At 38.9% G+C, this 15,588-nt stretch overlaps 3 protein-coding genes across 3 annotated transcripts; all 3 read right to left on the reverse strand.

Annotated features, from left to right (window-relative positions):
• Window positions 1-1,610: 1,610 nt before the first annotated feature.
• Window positions 1,611-3,785, reverse strand: LOC134798328 (ejaculatory bulb-specific protein 3-like). Its single transcript, XM_063770737.1, has 2 exons — window positions 3,383-3,785; window positions 1,611-1,826 (listed from the first exon to the last, which is right to left on the reverse strand). The coding sequence occupies exons 1-2, from the start codon at window positions 3,558-3,560 to the stop codon at window positions 1,642-1,644; spliced, it is 363 nt and encodes a 120-aa protein (XP_063626807.1). The 5' UTR covers window positions 3,561-3,785; the 3' UTR covers window positions 1,611-1,641.
• Window positions 3,786-4,303: 518 nt separating this feature from the next.
• On the reverse strand, window positions 4,304-11,908 carry LOC134798330 (ejaculatory bulb-specific protein 3-like). The gene is made up of 2 exons (XM_063770739.1): window positions 11,724-11,908; window positions 4,304-4,543 (listed from the first exon to the last, which is right to left on the reverse strand). Exons 1-2 carry the CDS (start codon window positions 11,902-11,904, stop codon window positions 4,365-4,367), a joined length of 360 nt encoding a protein of 119 aa, XP_063626809.1. The 5' UTR covers window positions 11,905-11,908; the 3' UTR covers window positions 4,304-4,364.
• A 1,753-nt stretch (window positions 11,909-13,661) lies between these two features.
• LOC134798329 (ejaculatory bulb-specific protein 3-like) lies at window positions 13,662-14,882 on the reverse strand. Its single transcript, XM_063770738.1, has 2 exons — window positions 14,696-14,882; window positions 13,662-13,901 (listed from the first exon to the last, which is right to left on the reverse strand). Exons 1-2 carry the CDS (start codon window positions 14,874-14,876, stop codon window positions 13,723-13,725), a joined length of 360 nt encoding a protein of 119 aa, XP_063626808.1. The 5' UTR covers window positions 14,877-14,882; the 3' UTR covers window positions 13,662-13,722.
• Window positions 14,883-15,588: the final 706 nt, after the last annotated feature.

Below are 15,588 nucleotides of genomic sequence, written 5' to 3' on the forward strand. Positions count from 1 at the left end.
CAACGAGCATGTTTGCCTCCGTCTCTTACAGCCTATAATCCAAACATACGTGGATTACTGCACCTTACCAGGAAACTTGAGTAACTCATGGTTTTGGTTCTTGCGTCGAAAGGAAAACACAGTTTAAAGGTGTCGATAGTACTTTTTTACGATCTATTGTGTCTATGTGTACTATTTATAGATACCTTTTATATGGATAGACTACGCCGATAAGCACTTCTAAATTGTTAAACAATCGATTGTTATTATTTGGCGACCCAAATATAGTCGGACTTTGTTTATGATTATTTAATATGTCAACTATAATAATACTAATATTGCATGTCAGCAGCAATAGGCTTCGTTTTATGGGGTCTGATCAAGAAAGATTTTTACCGAATCGAATGGTGGTCTCTATTACTGTTAGCACATTAATTTAATTACAAATGTTACATTTATGTACCTAATAAAAACACGGTAAAAACATATTTCCTCACTTATTTCTATCAAGCCCAACCAAAGGATAGGAAACTATTCATTATGTATAAATGGCATTAATCAATCAAGCATTTATGTAAGTACTTGACATTTAACATGGTACCTACATTTTCTTAGTTTAATAGACGATTAATATAGAAATTATTCACATGATAATTTAAGGTAAGAATATATATACCTATATGTATATAATATATATTTATGCCTCATACTGTGACCTCATTCTATCAAAACATAATTCAGATTCAATAAACCAATTCAATTTATATATTCGGTAAATTACAATATAACTGAATAACGCAACTAATTTATTAATTGGTCATTCTAATTATTGATTATTCCAATTAAACATATGTAGGTACAACATTAAAGTTAAGAACGATGTAATCAATGCAATTTACGTACCTATAGGTAATAGGTATAATCCATCTTCCTCGCGTTATCCCGGCATTTTGCCACGGCTCATGGGAGCCTGGGGTCCGATTGGCAACTAATCCCGAGAATTGGCGTAGGCACTAGTTTTTACGAAAGCGATTGCCATCTGACCTTTCAACCCAGAGGGTAAACTAGGCCATATTGGGATTAGTCCGGTTTCCTCACGATGTTTTCCTTCACCGAAAAGCGACTAGTAAATATCAAATGATATTTCGTACATAAGTTCCGAAAAACTCATTGGTACGAGCCGGGGTTCGAACCCGCAACCTCCGGATTGAAAGTCGCACGCTCTTACCGCTAGGCCACCAGCGCTTCGTAATAGGTATAATCCAGTTTCCATTAATCTCGAGTAACTCGTATGCTCGTGGTCTTATCCCATACCTACTATTACATACTGCTGATAAACATTACCTACTGGCCCTACTGCTGATAAATCTACCGCATTGATAGGTAATCACTAATCAGATTGAATTTGAATAGAGTTTAAATTTTAAGCTGGAGTGAGATATCGTTTGATGCAAAAGACAATAAATTACCTACTAGTACAACGGTCAAGATTAACGATGTTACGATATAGGTATATGAGCACCTACTGTCTTTCTTTCATTGGAATATTCCCAGTAGGATAGAGTGCATGATAACGAAAAAAAATCTATTCTCGATTTTCATAGTAGGACTTAATACGGGTCAATACCTACCTACTTTGAAATCCTCTAAAGCTAAACGTCTTTAAGCATCAGCGATCTTCCTTTCAAAGTTGTCGTAGTTCTGATTGGTAGGATCTATCTTCTTCTTCAGCTCGGCATGGCTTTCAGGAAGGTCTCGTTTAAAGGCCGCGAAGGTGCGCTTGGCGAAGCGTCGTTGCGACGGCGTGCACTTCGCACAGCCCGTGGCCACTAATTCTGGCAGGACCCCTGAAAATGTAGCTTATGAGTGTTTGTTTTCGTCTTGCTCATAATTTGTTTTAACTTCGTTCGAATTCGAGCATAGAATTCGTAAAAAGCGCTTTTGGATTTTGAACTTTCTTTCATTTGAGTTCAAAACTACAAACAAGTACACCGGAGCTTACGAGGGTCCGTTTTTTTGTTACCTACACACTTTTATTTAGCTTCACCGCGTATGTTATTTGTATATATGTACGTACGTGTTTAATGGTTTATGTGCTTCAAATCTTGTAACTTAAATTTGAACCACTTCAAGGTGTCTGATCGAGCTGAAATTTGGCATGATGTACACGTCACTTTGGTGATGATTATACTACTTAACATGTTTATTATTACTCACTTATGAATTGGGCAAACAAAAGCGGTTAGTTTTTAAACCAATAAGTAAACCTTAGGGCCACCCCACATCTAGCGTCTTTCGGGCGTCGGCGTCTCGTCGGCGTCTACAACTCTATGGCCCTGCTCGACGCAACGTCGACGCGACGTCGACGCAACTGTCCAGCGACGTCATTTTCCATAGCGCTGACCGACGCGCGACGCCGACGCTCGAAAGACGCGCCAGATGTGGGGTGGCCCTTAATGGTAACATTCCATTTCTAACCGCAGCTGCATTACTGTCAATTTTACTATAGAAATTGACAATGACAGCGACGCGTTCAGTACCGGTAGTGCAGCTGCGGTTAGAAATGGAATGTTACCATAAGCGTCAGTAAAACTAAATTACTTTGTGATTATATTTATCTATTTTTTATTATATTTTTGTACTCAAAAGGCAGATAGCAACTGATTAAAATAAGAAATAGTCCACGCGGACAAGGGCCTAGCGTCTTTGAAATCTTGTTTTTATTAAAGCCAGAAATCAGTGTCCAATAATAAACTGGTCCTACCAGTAGGTAACTTCAAAACAATGTTGTCTCAATGTGTTCATTGAACGTTTGATGGCTGCTTTGCCCTATTATTTATCCTCCTAACTAAACTATGAAATGGAAATTACAGTGTCAATTTTAGCATCTTTTATTACGACGATAGAAGTAGTCGTCAATATAATCTAATCATCTTTGAAATAAAGTCAAATCATCAACCAAATCATATCAATCAAGCTCTTGTTTGCAAATCTAACTACTTCAGTCTATTAGGGTATTTTACACGAGCTTTACTTCTTCGCTTCACACGGAACGTGTATTTTGTCTATTTAATTCAAATATATCCTTGTAAATTAGGTAACTTCCAACTATTAACCGGTATCTGATTAAGCTAATCTAATGACGCACGGTACACACAAGTTACCAAAGGAATTCCTTGATGAAAACTATAGTAGGTACTTATCTATTCATAAAAATTACATATCTATAAGTAACTTTTTCTCTTTGGAAGTTGTACTTGAACACGGTCCTAAATTTACGTTCGGTCTTTTGCCTGTTTAGATTTCAAAGATCGGTTAATATTGCAAAAAATATTTACGCTCGAAATTATGTTACACGATACATTATTATAATCGGACTTAGGTTAGGATCTTAGGTACTTACGTTTGAACACTCTTCCCACTGGAGTACAAGGCCCTTTATCCAAGAAGCATTCCATATATTTCTGCAGAAGCCTGGGATTCTCAACCAAGGTATCGACGTCGAAATAGTCGTATCTTCTATTGTAATAATCGTCAGACACGACTGAACAAACAAGGAAGCAAAACAAAAACACTCTCATTGTCTCAATCCATTTAAAGTTATATCACTTGCCGAAATTATCCTTATTATTTCGTAAACCGTTTCAGATGCAAAATAGATTTCGCAATGCTCGACCTGATCCTAATGACGTAACTTTTGGAATTACTTCTATATATAACCAACTCATCTCATATTTAATGCATGATAAATAAAGTGATGCTTCACGTACGAATTCAGCCTTCAATCACAAGATGAGGAAGCGATATGTAAATATATCTAGTAGAACTAAATACTCTTTGTTGATGTCAACACAAAGATGGTTGAGACTGAGCTTTAAAACTTCCTTACTATTTATGCGTTGATACAGGAGTATTCTTCGCGTGATCTTATTGGCTCACTATAGAATGACCAGCCAATGGGAAAACAGAACGCATGCGTCCGTAAAACGTGAAGTAAATACAAAAAATTTGGTCCAAAAAAAGACCCACTGACGTCATCCGGTCTACAATATTTTAAACTCTCGCGTTTTGAACACATATCCGTTCACATCGACGTTTGTGTTTAGTCGGTCTGTATATGTAGTGTGTATGGTATAATCTGCATAGTTATTAATTAAGTACTACAAGCAGTCGTCAGCCTTTCTTTCATTGTACTAGTTTGTCGGGCAAACCATGAGGTCCGGTGGGATGCAACCGGGAGAAACGTTAAAATAACTGGTTATTACAGAGTTATAAAAGATGATTCCTTATTAAATAACAAACAGGGTTTAATTCAACAAGATCATTAAAAATTATATGCTTTTATTACACCTGTAACATTATTGGGACATATCGAGTGCCAGCATTTATGCAACAGCCTTTTCCAGCGGTCCAAAATACTTGTTTTCAGGGTCGAACTTCTGCCTGAAGACTTCGTAGTCGGCAGGGGCCTTTTCCTTTAGACCAGCGAAGAATTTCTTCGTGATCACCTTCTGTGCAGCCGTGCATTTAGCACACGTTTGCTGTACCGCTTCGGGCAGGTCAACTGAAAAATAACAATTTTTTTATCAACTGAAATAAATGTCATATACTAAGAAAAAGTGACCAAGGCCTCCAGTGCCCCATATATAATATTTTCTGAAAATAATTTAGTTAATTTAATTTGTTCTAATACTTCTAATAATGTTATTATTGTTTTATCTCTCATGGTGTGTCATAGGTGCAATGCATTCACTGTGATCTTATTTTTCTATTCTATTCTACTCTAAACAGTACAAATAGAAATACAAAGCGGAAATCATTTTTCTGTGTACTCAAAACAGAGCAGAACTTCTGATGTACCTAATGTATAATCAAAGATATTTAAATCATAGTCTAAATGTAGGTATTCCTTTTATATGTGTAATTTAGTTGTGAGTCGCGTAATTTCTGCGACATTCCGTTTCATACAAAACCCCTGACAACTCAATTTGATGACGAGACCGAAATTAAGCGACATAAACAAATCAAATAATTACCCTCGTCTAGCTTCACTTTTAAAATGATAGATGAATTTTGTGTTTTTGGGATGAAAAAATACATAAATATGTACCTACCATGTGGTAAACCTTATTACAAAAGGCTCTAGGTCCACCGATGGACAGTTAAGAGTGTTACTGTTTGTACCTAAGTATAATGTTTACTGATTTCGATTCGATTTTCATTTTCCATACACATGCTACACGTGTACGTGTACCTACCCAGGGCCGGATTAACCCTAAGTCAAAGTAGGCAACTGCCTAGGGGCCCCGCCTCGGCTAGGGGGCCCCGGCGGCTCAGCTCGCACCAAATAAAATTATGTTTCATAGGGTCAAAATTCACGAGTAACAATTGTTGCTTAATAATAATGAGTATGCTTTTGTTATTGTTTTTCTTTAGATCCATTGTTGAATTTAATGTAACTGGAATAAAATTGAAGCAATACGTTACAGTTTACGGGGCGTATATGCTTGTAACTTGTAATACAAGTGGAAGTCCCTTTCTAACAAAAGCTGTCAAAAAGTGACATCCGCTTGTATTACAAGTTACAAGCTTTTGAGAAACGGGCCCCTGTTAGAAAGGTTTTCTGAAAAAAAATTAACATATCCTTTTTTTTGAACAACCAACAACTTCTGGGTTATTTCGATTCAGAATCACGAGGACTATTGATGAAAACAAAGAAAAAAAGTGTCTCCAGTTTTTTAGACGAATTTGGGGTGTCAGTTTAGTGACGATCCATACAAAATTTATGTTTGTAAAACTGCGTCACAAAAGTGACCTTTTTTCGACGATTGGTTCATGTCAGAGCGCTGCTTCCTTACAGCTCAGCCTTCGGCGTCGCTTTTTAAGAAATATCAATATTGATTTCAGTAGCTTAGCCTCGCATGAAAGCTCACTTCGCTAAAAGACGCTTCGGGCTTGTCAAGCAATGCGGAGATTGCTGAGCTCGATCTTCACTTCAGCCTCACTTTTTACCTCAATTTACCATTGGTTTGTGTTCCTCATCTCCTCTACTTCAGCTTAGGCTTTGGCCTCGCTGCGCCTAGCTGGGCCTGCAGTCTCGCTTTTTAATACAATGGAATTTGGTTCGTGTCTTTGCTCAACTATGTACTTATCCTGAAGCCTGAGGCACGGCTTTGACTTCGCGGCATGAAAGCTCGCCTCACTTCGGACTTTTAGGCCCAGGTGAAGATCGGTACCCGGCCTGGCCTTTTAAGAGCGCTATTACATTTCGGCGTTGAGCGAGTTTAGGTATTTTACGCGCTGCGGCAGGCCGTGCGAGCTCAGTATGCCGATCCCTTCTACCACACTCGCACTACAATGATGGATTAAACATTCTTGATCCTTCGCGAAGCATATTGAAATCAACCATAACAACACTAACTGTACTTAACTTTTAAAGTTCTAAAACTGTTATTTGGTAAGTACGAAAATACTAAATGCAGTGCAAATGTACATAGGGGCTGTTCATAAATTACGTCATCTATTTGTGACGATTTTTGACCCCCCCCCCACCCCTCAAATCATCCAAAAATCAAGCTTCGGATGAATCTGTTTCCTCCTACGTCATGTTACCATCATCCGATGTACAGACCCCCCCCCCCCCTCTCCTCCCATTTGAAACGACGTAATTTATGAATAGCCCCATACTCGTACTTATGAAGGTATATTACTCGAAAGAAATTATAGGTACCTACTCGCTTATTTACATGTTTCGTCATTGCATTTGGTACCTATAGGTTGTAAAGTTTGTATCAACGAGGGTTTAAAAACGAACTGGTACTGAGGATCTGATGATGATTAAGGTGGTCACGGATACCAATCAACCATGTAGTAACATGATTAGGCTCGTTTGATTCGTCTCAACAAGATCTTTGACACTGAAGATACACAGGGTCTGATGATGGAGCTGGAAGGTGGCCACGGGTACCAGTCTATCATGTAACTAAACAACTTCGTGTTTGGGCTCGTTTGATTCGTCTCAACAAGATCTTTGACACAAGACAGTACTCAGGGTCTGATGATGGAGCTGGAAGGTACCATTACCAATCAACCATGCAACTAAACCACATCGTGTTTAGGATCGTTTGATTCGTCTCAACAAGATCTTTGATACTAGGTGATACTCAGAGTCTGATGATGGAGCTGGAAGGTGGTCACCGGTACCAATCAACCATGCAACTAAACCACTTCGTGTTTAGGCTCGTTTTATTCGTTTCAACAAGATCTTTGACACAAGATAGTACTCAGGGTCTGATGTTGGAGCCGGAAGGTGGTCACCGGTACCAATCAACCATGCAACTAAACCACTTCGTGTTTAGGCACGTTTTATTCATCTCAACAAGATCTTTGACACAAGGTAGTACTCAGGGTCTGATGATGGAGCGCGAAGGTGGCGATGGGTACCTGTCTATCAGCTCCATCATCAGACCCTGAGTAGTATCTTGTGTCAAACATCTTATTGCGACGAATCAAACGAGCCCAAACACGAAGTGATTCAGTTACATGGTAGACTGGTACCCGTGGCCACAGTCTAGCTCCATCCTCAGACCCTGAGTACTAACTTGTGTCAAAAATCTTGTTGCGACGAATCGAACGAAGCCAAACACGAAGTGGTGTAGTTGCATGGTTGATTGGTACCGGTGACCACCTTCCGGATCCATCATCATACCCTCAGTACTACCTTGTGTCAAAGATCTTGTTGCGACAAATCAAACGAGCCCAAACACGAAGTGGTTCAGTTACATGGTAGACTGGTACCCGTGGCCACAGTCCAGCTCCATCATCAGACCCTGAGGACTAACTTGTGTCAAAGATCTTGTTGCGACGAATCGAACGAAGCCAAACACGAAGTGGTTTAGTTGCATGGTTGATTGGTACCGGTCACCACCTTCCGGATCCATCATCAGACCCTCAGTACTACCTTGTGTCAAAGATCTTGTTGCGACAAATCAAACGAGCCCAAACACGAAGTGGTTCAGTTACATGGTAGACTGGTACCCGTGGCCACCTTCCAGCTCCATCATCAGATCCTGAGTACTATCTTGTGTCCAAGGTCTTGTTGAGACGAATCAAACGAGCCTAAACACGAAGTGGTTTAGTTGCATGGTTGATTGGTACCGGTGACCACCTTCCGGCTCCAACATCAGACCCTGAGTACTATCTTGTGTCAAAGATCTTATAGAAACGAATAAAACGAGCCTAAACACGAAGTAGTTTAGTGGCATGGTTGATTGGTACCGGTGACCACCTGCCGGCTCCATCATCAGACCCTGAGTACTATCTTGTGTCAAAGATCTTGTTGAGACGAATCAAACGAGCCTAAACACGAAGTGGTTTAGTTGCATGGTTGATTGGTACCGGTGACCACCTTCCGGCTCCATCATCAGACCCTGAGTATTATCTTGTGCCAAAGATCTTGTTGAGACGAATCAAACGAGCCCAAACACGAAGTGGTTTAGTTGCATGGTTGATTGGTACCGGTGACCACCTTCCGGCTCCATCATCAGACCCTGAGTACTATCTTAAGTCAAAGATCCTGTTGAGACGAATAAAACGAGCCTAAACACGAAGTGGTTTAGTTGCATTGTTGATTGGTACTGGTGACCACCTTCCGGCTCCATCATCAGACCCTGAGTACTATCTTAAGTCAAAGATCTTGTTGAGCCGAATCAAACGAGCCCAAACACGAAGTGGTTTAGTTGCATGATTGATTGGTACCGGTGACCACCTTCCGGCTCCATCATCAGACCCTGAGTACTATCTTGTGTCAAAGATCTTGTTGAGATGAATAAAACGAGCCTAAACACGAAGTGGTTTAGTTGCATGGTTGATTGGTACCGGTGACCACCTTCCGGCTCCATCATCAGACCCTGAGTACTATCTTGAGTCAAATAAATACATATAGAATGTCAGGTCGTTTCAAATATTTTTAATCCTGTCCGGTAGTTTATTAAACTGTAGCATTATAAATTATAATACTATAAAAACAGTGCTAGGATCAAAGTCTCTCGTTGCGGTTTACACGCACACAGTATAGCGTTTTACACGGCGCCCGCCGCACACAATGATAAAAAACCTCGTCGTCGCCGTTGAAAATGTGCGGAGCCGACCGACACACGTCCTGCCTCTACAAGCTCTGCCGCGGCACTGAGCTGGCGCAGCGCGCGTCATCGGTAATATAGAGTAGTTTTCAAAAAATTGCCAAAAAATTATAGTAGAATTTCATAAACACTAATATATACCAACAGTATAAGCAAACGTTGCAGATTGCTTGAGTATGAAAATGACTTCGATATTAAGTAGATTTTCGTAGGAATTGACACTTGTTTCGGAGAGAAAATCGAGTTCGTTTTACTTTGATTTTCTCTTTCTCAAAGGTATGTAGGAAAAATATAGTTTGATATGCCTAAAGTACAGGGTATTAGTAATACAAAATAGCCAGGTTTAGCAGAGTAAAATTCTCAACATTTCCAAATAAGAGCTCGCCATTCAGTGCTTCACGGGGTTTTTCGGAAACGACCATCAGAAAAAAAATCATTACTAATTTAATAAGTCCTTTTTCTAATATTTACAACGATATTTATAAAGATAAGAAGACGCTTTTACTGGAACAAGTACTAATTGTTTCTAATAATGAGCGCAAAGTCCTGAATTTCGTCGACTAGTATCATCAATTTTGCATTATTTCGACTTTTCTTGTAAGAGCGCTCTTTGGTTGACCCTTTATCTACATGTTAGCTTGACTGGTAAATGTATACAATTAGACCACGAAAAGTCTGCAATGATTTTGATAGGATACGCAGTGCAAGTGTTATTTATACGTCATAATTTCATAGCAGTTTGACGTTTAAAATAACACTTGCAGTGCGTGTGCTATCAAAATCGTTGCAGACTTATCTTAGTCTAACTCTAATAATTTTAATATATGGAAATTATTTATTGCTAGGTTGATTCTAATCATGTGGCTCGGCGTTTTGTCTTATGGTCGGACAATCGTTGTTCAGTCTCGCAAAATTAAGCGTAGCCTCGCTTAAAATTTGCCATTGTTAGATAGGAAAGTGACGCTCATGCTCACAGCTTTGGTATTCCACTGGGGATTGGCCTTAAGCCTAAAGGGCTCTTCCTACACTTGACGCAACGCGGAATCGGCAAAAATTGATAGAAAAAAGCTTTCCAAGCAATAAGAGCGAAAAAGACATCGTTCTGACTAGACTCGGATCGTCTCGGCTGAAGATTGAAATTAAAAACGCAAACTTATTTCCCTGTAGGTACTGAACAACTGAACATGCTGTATACAGAATTGACTGTAGGGGGCCTCGAGCCTTGCACTGCCTAGGGGCCCCGACATGCTTAATCCGGCCCTGTACCTACCTACTAGGTACTATTGACGTATATCTCAGGACGGGCCTCACGAGCACTAAAAATGGTACAAGTTCAGCGGTGTCACTCACGAATTCGCACGGCGCAACTAATCGTGCGCGTGATGTGAACTCATCAACCAATCGCGTTGTAGCGGTGTCACACCGCTGTGGCCCTATTCCTGTCCCATTCTTATTGCCCGTAAGGCTAGTCCTGAGATATATGTCAATGCTAGGTACACGTTACTCCGCACACGGAAACGACGAGCGTGTTCTTAATGAGGCAGAGTATCTTATCAATATTAATTATTTACGTGTTGCAACATCTTAAATCTTCAGTTTTAGATATTTAGTCAAATGGATTATGTAAAATCAAGAAATTTTTTACTGCACAAAATGGTCAGACAGTATAATACAAATTTAAACTAGGCAGTAAGCTAAACACAGAAAACAGAAACAAATGTTACAAAGACAGAAAAAAATGCTATCTTGTAATATCCGACGAAAGTTGTTTGGTTTTTAGGTTAGGATAAAAAATACGCTTTCAACCATTTCTGTTGTACTACTATGTGTACCCATCATTATTTTTACACGAGACAAGCTACTGTTTCAAAGCTACTTCGCCAAATAGTTTGACTAGTTTAACTTTCAAAACATCACTTCACGCGTCTAAGTATTCTTTTGTTTATAGATGCGTCGAAGAGGTCGATTCGATTCTAATTAAATACAATAAATATATTTGTTACGATTTTGATTTTGCATGCACTAATCAGCGCGAGTGATCTTCCAGGTCGTATCAAAACAAGATCAAAACCGTCACAAATTGTCATATCAGAATCGGGCTTCAGACCTAGCAAATACTGCTTATGCGCGTCACTACATACAGAGCGCAGCACAATGTTACTACGTAACGTAATGTAATCCATACACACAAGGAGCCATTTGCCAGATCTGGACGCACCTTTAGATAAAGGCTAAAATTATTGCAGAGCTTACTCTTTCAGACTAAAATGTTTTGGCCGTTACTGTACAGTTACCATCAACAGTAGCGTATGAAACAACGTACCAGCAGTATCTGCCACCCTCGATTACTTTTCCAATAAAAGATATTATCACTTAGTTTTTAAGCTTAATTGTAACTAACCATTATGGGCCAGTGTTGTCTTTTAAATAAATAAATTGAAATTATATCTCAACAGTTTGCGTTCAAGTGTATCTGCAACAGTATAATTGGTCCATATATCTCTTTTCATCTTTTTATTTAGCTATCAGAAATAGATACTTTTGGTGGATAATTTTGACGCGTAGATACGCTACTTTGGATGCTGGCTGTACAACCTAACTTACCCTTAAACCTGGCCTGGACCTTGTCACACGAGCCCTTGTCCACAAAGCAATTAAACCAGGCCTTCAGCATCTCCGGGTTGCTGACCAGCGCATCGATGTCCAGGTCATCATTTTCCGACGTGTAGGTGTTCTGGCCCGCGGCCAGCACCACCAGGGTAGCAAGAGCGATGAAGAGTTTCATTCTGTATGATTCTGTATAGCTGCGGAAAAAAAACATTTGAAATTTACGAAATTTGTAGCCTTAAAGGCTCCTAACTACATAAGTTAAGTAGATAAATTTGGTACAGGGCTATTATGGAATGGGGAGTCAAATATCGGAATGGAAATTGTAGAACAAATCCATTTATACTCTAATTTCAATGGGTGAAGAACCTAGACATTAATTTGTAAATAAAACTGTGGAACGACTCATAATGTATATCTGTCATAAATAAATAATTGCTTATCGTAAAACAAATTAATAAAATCGTACTTGGAACCTAAAATGCTCTAGTGCAGAAACGTATAATTTTCTGCACACCTTTTAGAACAACAATGACCCTCTTTCAAAACATGAGAAATGAAAAATTATTTGCTTAACAAAAGATAAGGCCGCAGATTTAAATTCAATAAACAAAATATTGCAGCATAGTTATTAACAGTTTATATATTCAGTGATAATTTATCAAACATCAGAATTATAGAGATTAATCCAGTTAATTTTGACAGCACTTTCGTACACCAAACTCTTATCTTAAATTAACTTTACTCTTGTTCAATAAATTGCGTTTGTGCTGATTATAGAAATAAAACATCATCTCACCTGCAACAGCAAAAGAAGATTGAAGTTCTTGCTTCCTCCAAGCTTTTTATATGTGATTTAATTCTTGAAAATCCCGTTACCCAAGGTTATTGTTAGTTTTTATAAAGTGCAGATTAAAAAATAGACATATTTCTACTTTTTAATCTGCATTTGAAAGATATGAATATAAATTGAAGCGTTCAGTCGCGACCAGAATGAATAAATTATTTTTCTCATAAAAACAAGACACGAATCGTATACTCTGTATCTTTAGGTATTTAAATAAAAGTAAACAAATAATGTGTACATTTTCGGGTAGATATAGCATTTATCGGTTAACCAACCAAATACTAAACCGCCTGGATCTGTCACTGAACAACCTGACTTTAACCTACATTATTTGATCGTGTAATGTTTTCTGTTACCCTCAACTGGCTTAAGGAGCCATTTGAGGGTAGATTTTGTTTACTTTTATTTAAATAGGTACCTAAAGTTCTCCAATCTTGGTCTATGCGGGTTTTTCGGTTTGGTGTCTTGAAAAAAATGTAGGTAACTAATTCAAACTTTGGAGTGTAGATTACTCCTAAACTATTTTATTAAGGGGCAGTAAGTGAATTAATAATAGAAGTTTGTTTTCTTTTTTATCATTTGCAATAAATATTCGGAGGTAAAAGTTAGCGAGAAATAAGTAATACAGTTTTTTGTATCGTTCTTCCAACTTGCCGAAAAATTGTAGTCCGGTCTTACCCGGGTATACCTAACTGTATCGTCCGGTATACACCATCTACTGTAAGTATGTCGTTTAAATCACGTCAAAAATTTGAATAAGGGCGAAAAAAATATTGGTTTTGGAGTGTAGTTTTATTTAGTGATACCTAATTGTAAAGTATTTTATCTGGACTACAGTCCTCTAGCGTATCCATCTGTCAACTTTACTTCACATACCAAATTCCACGCGGGCGGAGCCGCGAGTAGAGCTAGCAGATATTAATTAGGTACTACAAGCAGTCGTCAATCGTTCTTTGTACTAGTTAGTCAGGCAGATCGTCAGGTCCGATGAGATGCAACCGGGAGAAACGTTAAAATAAGAAGGGTTATGACAGAGTTATAAAATATGATTTATTAAATAACAAACAGGGTTTAATTCAACAAGATCATTAAAAATTATATGCGTTTATTACGCCTGTTATATTATTGGGACATATCGAGTGCCAGCATTTATGCAATAGCCTTATCCAACGGTCCAAAATACTTGTTTTCTGGGTCGAACTTCTGCCTGAGCACTTCGTAGTCGGCAGGGGCCTTTTCCTTTAGACCAGCGAGGAATTTCTTCAGGATCACCTTCTGTGCAGCCGTGCATTTAGCACACGTTTGCTGTACCGCTTCGGGCAGATCAACTGAAAAAAAAAACAATTTCATTATTGTTTTATGCCATGATGGTAGCAAACTAGCCTACGATACTCCTGATGGTATTGACTCTTGCAACTTTCATGGTGGCAATGTGATGACCGGGCTTCGAACCCTTTTAGTAGTTGTGGTATCCATACAATGCATTCTGTGAGCTTATTTTTCTATACTAAATACTCTAAGCACTACAAATATAAACGGAAAGCGAAAATCATTTTCCACTCAAAACAGAGCAGAACCACTGATGTACTCAAAAATCTTCAAACCTGCATTTAAATCAAAGATAAATAATAGTTTAAATGTGTTTTCTTTAAATATGTGATTCAGGGTGAAGCCAGACGTGCGTAACTTTATGAGTTGAGAGTCGCGTAATTTCTGCGGCATTCGGTTTCATACAAAATTCCTGTTTCGTTCACATGGCTCATTTTGACGTGCTGTTGATTAAGGGCCACTTGCGCCATCCCACTGACCAAATTGTACTGGTAACAGGTTGAAACCTGGAGTTACCATGGTTACCAGTACAAATGGACACTGGGTTAATGGTTTAACCAGTTAACCCCGGGTTAGTAGGATGGTGCAAGTGGCGCTAAGAGACAGAAATTACGCGATTCACAAATCAAAAAATTATGCTCGTGTGACTTCATTCTTAAACGGTACACGAGCTTTTGTGCTTATGGGACGAAAAACCGATCTCTATCTTTTTAGGTATTAAGCTATGAGAGAGAATGCTTTTACGCGTAGTCTGATACGCTACTTTGGATGCTGGCTGTGCATCCTAACTTACCTTTAAAGCTGGTCTGGACCTTGTCACACGGGCCCTTGTCCACGAAACAATTGAACCAGGCCTTCAGCGACTCCGGATTGCTGACCAGCGCATCGATGTCCAGGTCGTCGTTCTCCGGCGTGTAGGTGGTCTGGCCCACGGCCAGCACCACCAGGGTAGCAAGAGCGATGAAGAGTTTCATTCTGTATAGCTGTGGGAAAAAGCCGTTATACTTTTTTTAATCTACATTATTAAATGGAGCCTTTATCAATGAGACATGTCGGCTCCGCTGGGCCTCTACATTACATGAGTTTCAATAAGTGTTACTAGATATCAAAAAAAATGTACACGCACTTCGCAGTTTTAGACAGGGGTTCCGCCAATATAGAGTGAAAAACCCCTACAGCAACTGATATTGGCGGAACCCCTGTGTAAGCCATTATACTTACTTGCGTATTTTTTACATGCAATTAATGTTCACTCTCCCACCGCAAAAATAAATACACAAATAAATGCGTATAACAAACCACCACCAGAAGATGAATATCTAATTATTTCCAGTTGTTCCTGAACCACTCAAATGCAATCCTTTTTCGCAATCATGTAAAATGTTGTATCAAAACAATGATTCTCAAAAAAAAAGGATTGCGTTTGAGTGTTTTGGAACAACTGGAAATAATTAGGTACAACAATAAGGGGATAATTCTTAACGAACAATTTAATGTTGCGTCATCGCCGTTATTATGATCTTTTCGCGGATTAGCAAATATTTTGGTTTTAATTTATGTGGTTTTTCGCAAAGTTACGCCTTATTATATTCATTATTTATTAGGTAGGTTTTTAAAGGCTATTTAGAGTTAGATCTAGGCAGCAATTTTGATAGCTTAGGCTGTGAGAATTTTATTTTAAACGTC

Source organism: Cydia splendana, chromosome 16 (assembly GCF_910591565.1).
Source record: "Cydia splendana chromosome 16, ilCydSple1.2, whole genome shotgun sequence".
NCBI classification, from domain to species: Eukaryota; Metazoa; Arthropoda; class Insecta; order Lepidoptera; family Tortricidae; genus Cydia; species Cydia splendana.